At 43.6% G+C, this 14,357-nt stretch overlaps 3 protein-coding genes across 3 annotated transcripts; all 3 read right to left on the bottom strand.

Annotated features, from left to right (window-relative positions):
- On the bottom strand, positions 1-447 carry LOC138901648 (uncharacterized). Its single transcript, XM_070189427.1, has one exon. It carries the CDS (start codon positions 445-447, stop codon positions 1-3), a length of 447 nt encoding a protein of 148 aa, XP_070045528.1.
- A 1,003-nt stretch (positions 448-1,450) lies between these two features.
- On the bottom strand, positions 1,451-1,927 carry LOC138901649 (uncharacterized). The gene has a single exon (XM_070189428.1). It carries the CDS (start codon positions 1,925-1,927, stop codon positions 1,451-1,453), a length of 477 nt encoding a protein of 158 aa, XP_070045529.1.
- Positions 1,928-13,188: 11,261 nt separating this feature from the next.
- On the bottom strand, positions 13,189-13,710 carry LOC138901650 (uncharacterized). Its single transcript, XM_070189429.1, has one exon. It carries the CDS (start codon positions 13,708-13,710, stop codon positions 13,189-13,191), a length of 522 nt encoding a protein of 173 aa, XP_070045530.1.
- Positions 13,711-14,357: the final 647 nt, after the last annotated feature.

Below are 14,357 nucleotides of genomic sequence, written 5' to 3' on the forward strand. Positions count from 1 at the left end.
TCAAACGTGGTATCTCTTAATTTCGTCTGAGTTGATGGGCTTTGTGCTGACTCTTCCGTCCATCTGTACCAAGATTAGAGCTCCACATGTCAACACTCGGCGGACCATGTAAGAATCTTGCCAATTTGGTGCGAACTTTCCTTTGGCTTCTTCCTGGTGGGGGAAGATTTTCTTCAGAACCAATTGCCCCAGTGTAAACTGATGAGGCTTCATCCTTTTGTTAAATGCACTGGCCATCCTATTCTGATACAACTGACCATCGCTTACTGCATCTATTCTCCTTTCGTCAATGAAAATGAGTTGCTCCTGTCTGACCCGTATCCACTCTGCATCGTCTAATTTGGCTTCTTGGATGACTCTTAAGGATGGTATCTTGACCTCTGCGGTTATCACAGCTTCGGTGCCATATACAAACATGTATGGCGTTGTCCCAGTGGATGGTCTCATGGTGGTCCTATAACCCAGTAAGGTGAAAGATAAATTCTCGTGCCATAACCTATGATTGTCCCCTATCTTTCGTAGAATTCTCTTGATATTCTTTTTTGGCTACCTCAACTAGTCCATTCATTTGTGGTCTGTAGGCTGTGGAGTTGCGGCCGAATATTCTGAACTCTCACAAATTTCCCTCATTTATTGAGGTTAGCTGCGTTGTCAGTGATGATTGACTCGTGTATCCCAAATCGGCAAACGATCTTGTTTCGGACAAAATCCGTCACTAACTTCTTTGTTGCAGCCTTGTAGGTAGATCTTTGACCCATTTAGTGAAGTAGTCGATGGCTACCAAGATGAAGTGGTGCCTGTTTGATGCAGCGGGCTCTATAGGTCCAATCACATACATGCCCCAAGCGGCGAACAGCCAAGGCGAACCCATCACATTTAACTCATTGGGCGGAACCCGAATGAAATCTTTGTGGATCTTGCACTGGTGACTCTTCTGTAGGTAGCGGATACTATCATTTTCCATGGTTATCCAAAAGTATCCAGCTCTCAAGAACTTCTTGGCTAATGTGAAACCGTTCATGTGGGGTCCACACATTCCGGCATGTATCTATTGTAATTGTCTGGTTTCGTCCGCAACATCTACACATCTCAACAAACCCAAGTCTGGGAGCCTCCTATACATGACTTCTCTATTAAGGAAAAAATGATTTTCCAACCTTCGGAGTGCTCACTTATGACTATTAGTAGCGCTCTCCGGGTACTCTCTTATTTCGAGGAACCTTTTGATGTCATGGTACCATGGTTTACCATCTGGCTATTTGTCTAAATGAAAATAGTAAGCATGTTGATCCTTGATCTCTACCTCGATAGGGTCGATATAATTCTTATATGGAGACTGAATCATGGATGAGAAGGTTGCAAGAGCATCGGAGAACTCGTTCTAGATCTTGGGAACGTGCTTGAACTCAATCTTCATGAACTTCTTACATAACTCTTTTACACAGTACAGTCATGGAAGAATCTTGACATTCTTGGTAGACCATTCCCCTTGGAATTGATGTATCAATAGATCAGAATCCCCTGTGACCAAAAGCTCTTTGATGTTCATGTCGATTGCTATCCTAATCCCAAGGATACATGCTTCGTACTTGGCCATATTATTGGTGCAAGGGAATCTTATCTTCGCTGATGCTGGATAGTGTTGTCCTGATTCCGAAATTAGGAGTGCCCCAATCCCTACTCCTTTGAAGTTCGTTGCTCGATCGAAAAACATTCTCCATCCAGGGTATGATTCTGCAATGTATTCTCCGGCAAATAATACCTCCTCGTAGGGAAAATATGTAGTGAGCGGCTCATAATCCTTATCCATTGTATTTTCTGCAAGGTGGTCGGCTAGAGCTTGTCCTTTGATAGCCTTTTGGGTTATGTATACAATGTCATATTCGCAAAGGAGAATCTGCCATTTAGCTAGCTTTCCTGTAGGCATCAGCTTCTGAAAGATATACTTGAGTGGGTCGAGCCGAGATATCAAATGCGTGGTGTATGCTGACATATAATGCCTCAACTTCTGGGTGATCCAAGTCAAAGCACAGCAAGTGCGCTCTATCAAAGTCTATGTGGCTTCGTATGGCGTGAACTTCCTACTTAGGTAATAGATGACCTGCTCATTTCTTCCGATTTTGTCGTGCTGTCCTAACACACATCCAAAGGCGTTATCCAAGATTGACAGATACAACAACAATTGCTTCCCGAGATTGGGGGAAACATCACTAATAGATTTGACCGATATTCCTTAATTCGGCTAAAGGCTTTCTGACACTCTTCTATCCATTTTGTGGCAACATCCTTTTTCAGCAATTTGAAGATAAGTTCACAAATTCCTGTAGACCGGGCTATGAAACGGCTGATGTAATTCAGTCTACCCAGGAAACTCATCACATCTTTCTTATTCTTGGGTGGTGGCAACTCCTAAATGGCCCTGATTTATAATGGATTCAATTCTATCCATTTTCTGCTTACGATGAAACCTAACAACTTTCCAGCAGGGACTCCAAATGCACATTTTGTCGGGTTCAACTTCAAGTTGTACCTCCGCAAGCGCTCAAAATATTTCCTTAAGTCGTCCAAATGTTCTGAACTTTTTTAAGACTTGATGATAACATCATCCACATACACCTCGATCTCTTTGTGAATCATATCGTGAAAGAGGGTCATCATGGCCCACATGTAAGTAGCACCAGCATTTTTGAGACCGAATGGCATGACTCTGTAGTAGTAGACCCCCAAGGTATAGTGAAGGCTGTCTTTTCTGCATCTTCTTCATGCATCAGGATCTGGTGGTATCCAACTAAACAATCCACGAACAGCTGCAGTTCATGATTCGCATATTTGTCGATGAGGATATGGATATTTGGTAAAGGGAAGTCGTCCTTCGGCCTGACTTTGTTGCAAACATATCCTGATCTTCCCATATTTCTTGGGTACTGGGACAATATTTTCTAACCAAGTGGGATAATTGGTGACCCTTTCTACATTCGCCTTTATTTTCTTGGTTACTTCTTCTTTTATCCTCAAACTCAGGTTGGGCTTGAATTTTTTGGGTTTTTGCTTGATTGGTGGCCTAGATGGATCGATAGGCAATCGATGTGAGATGATATCTGTACTTAATCCATGCATGTCATCATATGATAATGCGAACACATCGATGTATTGTCGGAGGAGCTCAACCAGTTCTTCCTTCTGCTCCACTTCTAGATGGATGCTAATTCGGTGTTTCTTTCACGTCTTCCTGGCTTCCGAGGTTGTCAACCTCTATTTCTTCAAGATTAGGATTTTTCTAGCTTTCCAGCTGTTCGATCTCTTGTAGGAGATTGTATGGCATCATACTCTCGTCGTATTCCTCATAATCAGGATCGTTTTTCTATTAGGTTTAGTTACATGTCAAAATTGCGGAACGCGGGTATTTATCGTTTTGATTACTGAAAAGAAAAAATAAGTGTAAATAAAGAGAAAAATAAAGTTGCAACAATTTTAAGAAAGCCATTCTTTTTATTTAATCAAAAGAGGAACGTCTAAGCGTTCAAAGAGGCAAATGACAAAAGGGTACAGACACGGTTCAGGCCTCAGCTGACCATGCGCTTTATTCAAAAAACTTTACAATTCCACAATACCAAGACTCCCAGTGAACCGAAGACGGGCTGGCGGTCAATTTTCGTAGATCCTCTCCTGGTTCGGCATTCCAAATAGTCGGTTTCTTGATATCAATTCCTTCATAACATTCTTCAATCATAGTCACAAACAGCCTTCCCATCCCATTAACGATATCGTCCTCTGGCGCTGCGCTCTGGCCCGTACCTGTAATATGCTCTGGCACAAAAGTCTTTTCCCCGGAGCTACCAGTACAAGTCTTCCCAATTGGAGGCTGATACCCTATATCGGCTCTTCCTTTCTGCCCATTTGGCTCAATCAGTTTTGTAATCCCGTTTTATCGGGCTCCCAGCCCGGTTCTTGGTCTGTATCCATATTTCATCATCTCCCTCATGGCCATCATCGATCTATACGGTGACTGCATTCCTAGGTATTTCTCAGTCGCTTCTATTATGGTGGTCTGCATGATTTCCACTGCATGGAAGGCAACCCCATCAAGTCCTTCTATGAACGGGATTATGTGTTCCAGATAAGCTGACTGGTTCCATTCGCTATGAACCATGATCTCTTGACCACCCCACTAGAATTTCATTAACTATTGTAGGGTGGATGACACGACCCCTGCCATGTATATCCAGGGTCTTCCCAGGAGTAAGTTGTATGAAGAGGAAATATCCATCACTTGAAACTATATGGGAAATTCAACTGGTCCGATCTGTAAAGACAAATAAATCTCCCCAATGACATCCTTCTGCGACCCATCAAAAGCCCTTACTCTCACATGACTTTCCTTGACTTCTCTTGGGTGGATACCCAGCTCACAGAGAGGGCAGATGTTGACTCATGATCCTCCATCAACCAGTACTCGGGACACTACCTTATCTCCACATTTAACAGTGATGTGTAGAGCTTTGTTGTGACCCACGCCTTCGATAGGAAGCTCATCTCTTCTGAAAGTGATCATATTTGGTTCAACCATTTTCCCAATAGTTGCTGCCAGTGCCACAATGGTGGTGTTGCTCGACACACTTACCCCACTTAACACTTTCATCAGGGCATCCTTATGACTGACAGAGCTCATAAGTAAATCCATGATTGATATTTGTGCCGGATATTTCTTTAGTTGCTCCTCCATGGAGTATTCTTTGGTTGACATTCTCTTCCAGAATTATGCAGCCTCGGGATCTGTTATATTTCTTCTATGAATCTGTTCCCTTCCAAGTTCCCTCGTTTTGCATCCCCGGGAATGTAGCATTTCCCTGACCTAGTCATACTGTGGGCTATCGTGGAATCTGTCATCTTGGCTTTTCCATTTTGATGATATGTCCATGGGACAGTTTTGTATTACCGATCCTCTTTGTCCCTGGTAGCGGTTGTGGGCTATTGTTGGTAAGTTTGAACCATCACCGTAGGTCTCAATTGTACTATGATCATCGGAGTCCTTTGAGGTGGGACCCTTGTGGCCTCTGCATTTCCTATCGTGACAATAGTTCCTTTTAAATTGTATTCTTCATCCAAAGTGATCATGTTGACCCTCTGATTCTGGTGATTCGATAGCAGATTGCGGTTCACATTGGGCGGAGCCGGAGTGCACTAACTGGCTCCACTTTTGATTAATGATTCAATCTCATTTTCTATCTTGAAACAATCTTCAGTATCATGTCCAGGTACGTTTGAATGGTACACATACCTTTTGGTTGCATCAAAATACTTTGAGGGATACTCAAGAACCCTTCCTTCTACTGGATGGATAAAACATGCTCTCCTCGGTCATTTGTTAAGCCAGAGGTTCAGCAATTGGGGTATAATTTCTGGACTTCTCTCTTCAAAATTTGGGCGAAGTTGTGGTGCATAAGTGGGTCGGTTTTGATGAGTGGTAGTTTGGATAAGAGCATATGGTCGTGGTGGTTTTGGATGGTTGTGGGTTCGAAGTTGGTTGTATTGGAGTTGGGGAATATAATATGGTTGTGTGTTGTAGACTGGAGAATAAGCGGGTGGTGGTGAATGGTTGTTTGGGGAATAAGAGGTATTTCCATGATGTGGGCTGGGTTGATAATATGGGACGACTGCTGATACCTTTTCCTTTTTCTTCTTTCCGCTACCTATTGACCCTGATTGGATTGCCTTGCTAGCTGCTTGCAGTGCAACCATGGATTGTACTTTGCCGAATTTTATACCTTCTTCTAAGAAATCTCCTATTTTTACTAGTTTGGGGAATTTCTGTCCCATCATGCCCATCATTTTCTCAAAGTAAATCCCTTCCCGGGCCCTGATGAAATAGTTAGTCAATTCACTGTCGTCCAACGGACGTTGTGCCCTGGCGGCCTCTGATCTCCATCGGCATGCATATTCTTGGAATGTCTCAGACGACTTCTTCTACAGGTTTACCAATGCGAACCTATCAGGAGTGATCTCTGTGTTGAATCGGAAGCGATTCATGAAATCTGTCGCCATATCATGCCATGTCCTCCAGTTTCGTGGATCTTGTCGAGTATACCAGGTAAGTGCTTCCCTGTCAGGCTTCTTATGAACAATTTCATCCTCAACTTCTCCTTTCTTCCCACTCCAACTAACTTGTCACAATATGCCCTGAAATGTGCATGGGGATCGCCCATCCCATCAAAGATATCAAACTTTAGAGGCTTATATCCTATTGACATATCTACATCAGGATGGATACACGGATCCACATAGTTTAGACTTTCACTTCCCCGAGCGACTTGGAGGTTTTTCATGTGTTTTCTACAGATTTGTAACTGCTTAGACACTGACTCATCCTCCTTACGCCTAGCTTCCCTTTCCATTTCAGCGTACTGGTCAATCTCACAACTCACCCTGACTGTGACAGGTGCTATAAAGGTGGGTTCAGAAATGCATATACAGGAGAAACATATCGCTCATGTGCCTGGGTATGTGCTGGCTTTGGTGAGTGGTAAAGGTGACTCCATCATGAGGAGGGGTATGAATTGTGTTAGTGGTAATGGGTGGATTTTGTGGCGTTTGAACGTAATGTGGTACATAGGGAGTGTGGATAGGAGGATTTGGTGGATTTGTGGGGATTACTGGAAGTATTATTTAAGTGGAAGGGACCAAAGTCATGGTGTTGTTAGTCTGGCAAGTGGTGGAAGGAAAGTGGTCAAGGATTGAATCCAGAGAAGGAAAACGAGGTTGTTGTGGGAGCATTGTCACGACCAGATATGCTAGTTCCCTGATATGTTGTACTTTTTCCCATAAATATTTCATCTCCTGGGCCATCCTAGCCATATGTTCATCATTCCTTGTATCCTCCTTCTCTCCCGATCTCTCTGGGCTATCGTATATTACGAGAGCATCTTCGGTCGGGTTATCTATGGAAGACATCTTCCCCTTTGATCTTATGTTGTACGGTTGTTCCGTCAGTTTTAGGTCGACACAACCCAACATTATTTGGGAATAATAATAATAAAGTAAGAAACAAAAGAAAAATTAAAAAGAAACAAAAGTCAATTTCTTCATTTATACGAGCAAAAGGTCACACAGAGCAGTTAATTCACGTATTCAGGCAAGCGTGTTTTCCTAGAATTCGTGGGACCTCTCTTTGTTGTAGGTACGCCTAATTCGCGAATATTTGACAAACAATCAGATTTGACACATCCAGATCCAAAGCAAATTTCATTTTCATGGATAGTGTTTGGATTGAGATAAGCGGGAGTAGAGGTTACATCATTGTTTCCAACATTCACAGAACTGCATGGGATGGAGCAACTCTCCCTTAAAAAAAACAAGAAAACTGGGGATAAAGATACAAAGTGGGAAAGAAGGGGAAATCAACCAACTTCTAGTAACCATCCCCGGAATCATTCCCTATCTCCTCTTCTTCTTCCGGCTCTTCCTCTGGATCTTCTTCAAATTCCTCTCCATCGTCATTGAACTCAGATTCTTCCTTTGGGTCTTCCTTTGGCTCTGTCTCTGATTCTTTCTCGAAGCACTCCACTACTCGGTCATCATCTTCAACGGGAGGCAACATGTAATCAATGGACCCCCGGACCACTTGACGGTGCATGGAAGTAGTCACAAGGTAATGTGGCAGGATCTCATGGTAGATTTGCAAAGCAGTCACTGCATCCTCCAGCCAGTCTATACCATCTCTGCTTGGTCGGTCTAGCTCGTCTTCCTCGTTGATCCATCATAATATATCGAGGATATGGCATTGTCGTTGTCCATAGAGGCACATATTGGATCAACCCGAACTATTTGAGTGAGTATGGTTGGATGCCCTCAAGTCCTATTAGCTCAATGAAGTATTTTTTAGGAGTCCTTAGGATTGCTCTTCCACCTAGCCATGACAGCTTCCAATTGACCCATTCTCCACTTAGGTTAGTCAGCATTTCCTTCCACTCTTCTTGTCTATGTAGGGAGACCAAATGTTTCATCCTCTCGTCGTGGCTTCGGACCATGTTGTTGACGCCCACAAAGTAGTGAAATGTGGCCTCTCGCTGAAAGAAGTGTTTTGTGGCCCAGATCTGAAGCAGCAGGTTACAACCCTTAAAGAAATCATACCCTCATGCACATGCAGACAAAGCCCTTAGAATCTCAGCTAACACCATCGGTACCAGAGTAGCTTGGAGGTTGCCTCCAGAATGTTGCCATAACAACGGGTAACAAATTGATATTGATTTGACCTCTTCTTTATGGGAAAACCAACAATCCCAACATCGCTAATGAGAAAGTTATGGGCCTGAGACTCTCCTACGTCACTTTTCACACTGAAATTCTCCCAAGTACCATTCATAGCTTTCACGTTGTCCAAACATATAGAACAATTGATCCAGGCTTACCCACCCATCCTCGATGTTTCTCTAACCTCTATTGTTTGCCGGACCCAAAGAATCAAGAAACCTGTAATCGGGTATGGTGACTGGTAGTATTGGTTTCCTTCCTGTAAATGGCAAATCCGTGAATTTGGTAACTTCTTCTAATGTTGGCACTAACTCATAATCATCAAACTTGAACACCACCTTGGTCGGATCCCAGAACTCTATTAGCAGGCGAGTAAGCACCTTGTCAGCTTGGATGTTTTGCAAAGCAGTCAGAAAGAGATAACCCGACTAGATGCACTGATAGATGAACCCTGCCACTCCAATCTAGGCAACTCTAGCGTCGCCAAGGTAACAGTCTTGGCATGGAAATCAAGAATGACATGATATGGAGATAACCAGTCCATGCTCAGGATGATCTCAAAGTCGGTCATATCGAGAAATAAAAGATCCGCTCTAGTCTCATAACCATAGAAGGTAATAATGCAAGACCGATAGATCTGATCCACAACAATAGAATCACCCACCGGTGTGGACACATAAACAGGAGTACCCAAGGACTCACGAGGAACACCCAAGAAATAAGAAAATAGAGATGAAATATATGAATATTTAGACCCTGGATCAAATAGTACTGAAGCATCCCTACCGCAGACAGAGATAATACATGTGATCATGGCATCTGAGGCCACTGCATCTGGTCTGGCCGGAAAAGCATAGAATCTAGATGGAGCGCCACTTGACTGGCCTCCACCTGTCTAACCTCCACCTCTAGGACGACCCCTACCCACCTGCCCTCCGCCTCTGGTCGGCCGGACGGCTGGTGCGGTAGTTGGTGCTGTAATCATAGGCTGATGACCCTGTTGTACTGCCTTGCCCCAGAGTCTGGGACAAAATCTCTTCATGTGACCAGGATCCCCACACTCGTAACAACCCCTCAGAACGGTGTACTACTGACCTGAAGTCTGACCCTGATGGCTTAAATGCCCGCTGGAGGAACCCTAAATAACTGGTAGGCGGTAGGAACTCTCTGGCATGGCGCTGAAATAGGGTCGCACTAGAGCACCCCGAGAAGGCGGCGGTGCTGGATATGCAGGTCTACTACGCTAACCCCTCACAAACTAACCTTTTCCCCTAGCCGGGGCACCATTGAGCTATCCAGAATATTGAAACTGCTTATCCTTCTTCGCATGCTCTCGGCTCCGCTGACGAACACCCTTGATCCTCTGAGCTATCTCCACAACTAGATCATACGAAGTCCCCATCTCAACCTTTCGGGACATAGTGTCCTGGATACTAGAGTGCAGATCGACAACAAACCTCTGCACTCTCTCTAAATCGGTGGGAAGTATCATGAGTGCATGGCGAGATAACTCAGAGAATCTCGCCTCGTAGTCGGTCACTGACATCTGACCCTGTTGGAGCTGCTCGAACTAAAATCGCTACTCTTCCTCTGAGAGGGTGTAATATATTTGTCCAGGAAGAGGCGTGTGAACTGGTCCCAAGTCATGGGAGGAGAAAATTCTGGTCTGCCGAGAAGCTAGGACTACCACCATCTACGTGCCTTGCCCTCCAACTGAAAGGTGGTAAAGTCCACCCCGTGGGACTCTAATATCCTCATGTTGTGCAGTCTGTCCCTGCACCGATCAATAAAGTCCAAGTGGTCCTCATGTCGCTCACCTCCAAATACATGAGGATGCTACCTGGTCCATCTGTCCTATAGCTCTTGCGGCTCATCGGCCGCAACTGGTCTGGGCTCAGGTATAGGTGCTGCAACTGGCAGAGCTCCGCCCACGGGTAGTGCACCCGGGGTTTGATATAAGTCAGATGCATGCCCTGGAGCCTGAGCGGTAGGGGTCTGTGCTCCTCCTCCCGCCTGAGACATGGCTGGGTCTGCTGGAAATAAACTAGTCTGAGCCACAGAATCCATAAATTGCAGCATACGGCCCATGATCTCCTGATTTCCTGGTGCAGACATGAAATCTGCTGGGGCTGGCTCTACTGCAGGCACCTCGCTCTGCCCCTCAATAGCAGGATCCTCCACAAGACCCACTGGTGGCATAACTGGAGCAACTTTGGGACGTCCTCGTCCTCTACCACGGGCTGGAGCCCTCCCTCGGCCTCTGCCTTGGCCTCTAGCAACAAGGGGGAGCAGCTCCTTCATGATCTTGTACATCTGCTGCGCGCGTTCTCACCATATGTGAGAGAATAAGAGAAATATACTTAGCATAACATCAACTGCATGATAGGAGATGAAGAAAGAGTAGTTTTCTAACACCTTATAGCCTCTCGAAGATAAGTACGGACGTCTCGGCACCGATCTGCAAGACTCTATTAGGCCTGCTCATAACTTGTGAGACCTACATGAACCTAGTACTCTGATACCATATTATCATGACCCAATTTCACTTATAGGCCGTGATGGCGCCCAATATCGCTGTTAGGCAAGCCAACCTTTAACTAGCCATGTCTTTATTCTTTTTAACAATTTTGAAATAGTTGTTTCTTTATTTATTTAGAAGGAACATCATCAAATATTGACTTGCTTGGTGCCAACACAGTTAGGAGTATGCACAGGAAAGAACAAGTGTTTAAGTTGTATGATGGAGAGGATCAGCTTCGGGTAAACCATAGACTCTTGTGGTACCTCTTAATTATACCTTAGTGATGCTTGAAAAATCTCGTGCTTACAGTTGGGGTAAGAACAAAGCCGACCTCAATGTTTCATGTGCATTGTGTGGTGAGCCTAGATTAAAATTCATTGCATTGCATTATAGATATAGAACATGGCTCGAACGTCTGTTGAGGGGAAATCCTGTGTAAAGCTTGGTTTGGGAGAGGATCGTATGCCTTCTTTGACCCATTTGAGCCTTTCTAGCCTGCCAAATGACATCAATCCCTAGCATTCCCCCTTTGAGCCTTAAGCCTTTTTCTTGGACAATCACATCTTAGCCTATACCCTTTTTGTGCTCAAATGCACGACCCGTCTCTTGGCCCAACCTCCATGCGCACACTGAAAACGTGTAACTTTGGATGAAGACCAAAGTTAAGGAGACAAACATGAAAAGGCAAAAGATGCAAAGTCCAAGACAATCAAAGATATGACTTCAAGAAAAGAAGGCGGAAAACTCCTCCAGTCAAAAGGAGGATCCAACAAAAAGAAAAAAACTTCCACAAATTCAAAGAAAAGGTAAAAAAAAAAGAAAGGAGAAAAAGGAAAAAAAACTCCACAAATTCAAAGAGGAGGAACCCCGACCAAAATAAAAAGAAGGGAAAAACTCTTGCAAAGCAGGAGAAACTTTAAAAAAAAAACCTCCAAAAATGGAAGAAAAGCCTTCTACAAGTTCAAAAGAAGTCAAAGCAAAGAAATGGACGTCGAGCCAAACAAGATCAAGCGCTAAAGCATGGTTTGAACTTCGAAGACACGGATGCATTGTAGTGCTTATGGAGGAATTAGTCACTTTTAACCCAAATGAATATCCTACCCGACCCCAAGCCTACATTACAAGTCGATAACAAAGTCCTACATGATCTTATTCCAAGTGTTCTCACATTAGTAGATATTAGCATAAAGGCCAAGCATATGGTATCTCAATTGCATGCATTGAACATCTTTCTGAGTGAGTGTGCTTCGCAAAACGTCCTAAAGTCAAAATACAAAATACTTCAAATATGTGAGAAAATTAGGACTTTCTTTGTAGTGAGGCACTTGAAACATGAGTTAGGCAGAATTCAAAACCTATGATTGATGCAAGACAAACAAATCTTGTCGAATCTGGGTATATCTAAGGTATCGCTCGAAGCTATACGAATTACCCATAAGCTGATCTCAGTTTGTTGGAAAGTATGAGATGGAAATTCTTATGCACAAACCTAATTGTTGGTACCAACCAAAGTCAAGTAAAAAAAAAGAGATGTTGATCGATCAATAAAATCATAGTCTTTTTTATAATATTCTCTACAAAAGCTACAAAAAAACACAAAAAATAAAAAAGGTAAGTCAAGCTTTACTGACTGTGTAGTTAGATTTTGTTATAGTGGAAGTTTCCTAGTTGATGTGCGAACTATGGTACGATACCCGAGCAGAGCAAATGGCAACTTCTCGTGCCATTATTTGTAATTATCTACCATTTTCCTCAGTATCTTCTTGGCAGCTTCTACGACTCCATTCATTTGCGGTCTCTATGCTGTGGAGTTCTTATGCTTTATCTTGAAGGTTTCACACATGGCCTTCATCAGATCACTGTTGAGATTGGCTACATTATCGGTGAAGATTGACTCTGGTACTCCGAACCGACAAACAATGCGGTCTCGAACAAAATCTACTATGACTTTATTAGTTACAACTTTGTAAGATGCGGCTTCAAACCATTTTGTGAAGTAGTCTATGGCCACTAGAATGAATCTATGCCCATTCGAAGCAGCGGCTCGATCGGGTCGATGACATCCATACCCTAGGCTGAGAAAGGCGAAGGTGAACTTGTTGCATTGAGTTCATTGGGTGGTACCCGTATCATGTCAGCATGTATCTGGCATTGGTGGCACATCTGAACATACTTGATGCAGTCTGCTTCCATGGTCATCCAGAAATACCTCGCTCTTTGTATCATTTTGGCTAAGGTGACCCATTCATGTGCGGCCCGTAGGTTCTGACATGTATTTCCTCGAGCAATCTAGATGCCTCCTTGGCGTCGACACGCCGTAATAATCCCAGGTCTGGAGTCCTTCTATACAAAATTCCTCCGTTTTAAAAGAAATGGTTGGTTAACCTTCGAAGTGTGCTCTTCTGAGTATGGGTTGCGTGCTATGGATACTCTCCCTTTGCCAAATATTCCTTGATGTCGTAAAACCACGGATTTCCATCACTCTCTTCTTCAACGTGAGCACAATAAGTTGGCTGTTTATGAATTTCTATTGGGATGGGATCGATGAAGTTCTTGTCTGGGTGTTGTATCATGGAAGACAAAGTGGCCAATGCATCCACGAACTCATTCTGAATTCTCGGAACATATTTGAATTCTATCATTGTGAATCTCTTGACCAACTCTTGTACACAATGCAAATATGGCAATATTTTGGTGTTCTTTGTGTCCCATTCTCCTAGAACCTGGTGCACCAAAAGGTCTGAAACTTCGGTTACCAGCAGCTCTTGAACGTTCATGTCAATGGCCAACCGTTGTCCCAAAATGCAGGCCTCATACTCCGCCATATTGTTGGTGCATGGAAACCTGAGTTTTGCGGATACCGGATAGTGTTGGCCGGTCTCTGATACCAAAACAGCTCGAATACCTACTCCTTTGAAGTTTGCTGCTCCGTCGAAGAACATTCTCTAACCATCATATGCTTCGGTGATATCTTCTCCAACGAACGACACATCCTCATCGGGAAAATACGTTTTCAATGGTTTGTATTCTTTGTCTAGGGATCTTCTGCCAATTGATCCACCAATGCTTGCCCTTTGATCGCCTTTTGAGTTACATAGACGATGTCTAACTCACTCAACAATATTTTCCACTATTCTAGCTTACCTGTAGGCATGAGTTTCTGAAAGATGTATTTTAGCGGGTCCATCCTTGATATGAGATATGTAGTGTATGCACAGAAATAATGCCTCAACTTCTGAGCTGTCCATGTCAAAGCACAATAGGTATGTTCCAGCAAAAAGTACCGGACTTTGTAGGGTGTGAATTTCTTACTCAGATAATATATCGCCTGCTCCTTTTTTCTAGAGTCATCATGTTGTCCTAGAACGCAGCCAAAAGTTCCATCCAATTACGACAAATAAAGCAACAGAGGTCTTCCTGGTTCTGGTGGGACCAAAATAGGTGGTTTAGATAAATACTCCTTGATTTTGTCGAAGTCTTTCTGTCATTCTTTAGTCCAGCTTGTTGCAACATCTTTCCTCAGCATCCTGAAGATCAACTCACATATCACAGTTGATTATGCTATGAAACGGCTGATCTAATTGAGGTG

This window comes from Nicotiana tomentosiformis, chromosome 11, assembly GCF_000390325.3.
Source record: "Nicotiana tomentosiformis chromosome 11, ASM39032v3, whole genome shotgun sequence".
NCBI classification, from domain to species: Eukaryota; Viridiplantae; Streptophyta; class Magnoliopsida; order Solanales; family Solanaceae; genus Nicotiana; species Nicotiana tomentosiformis.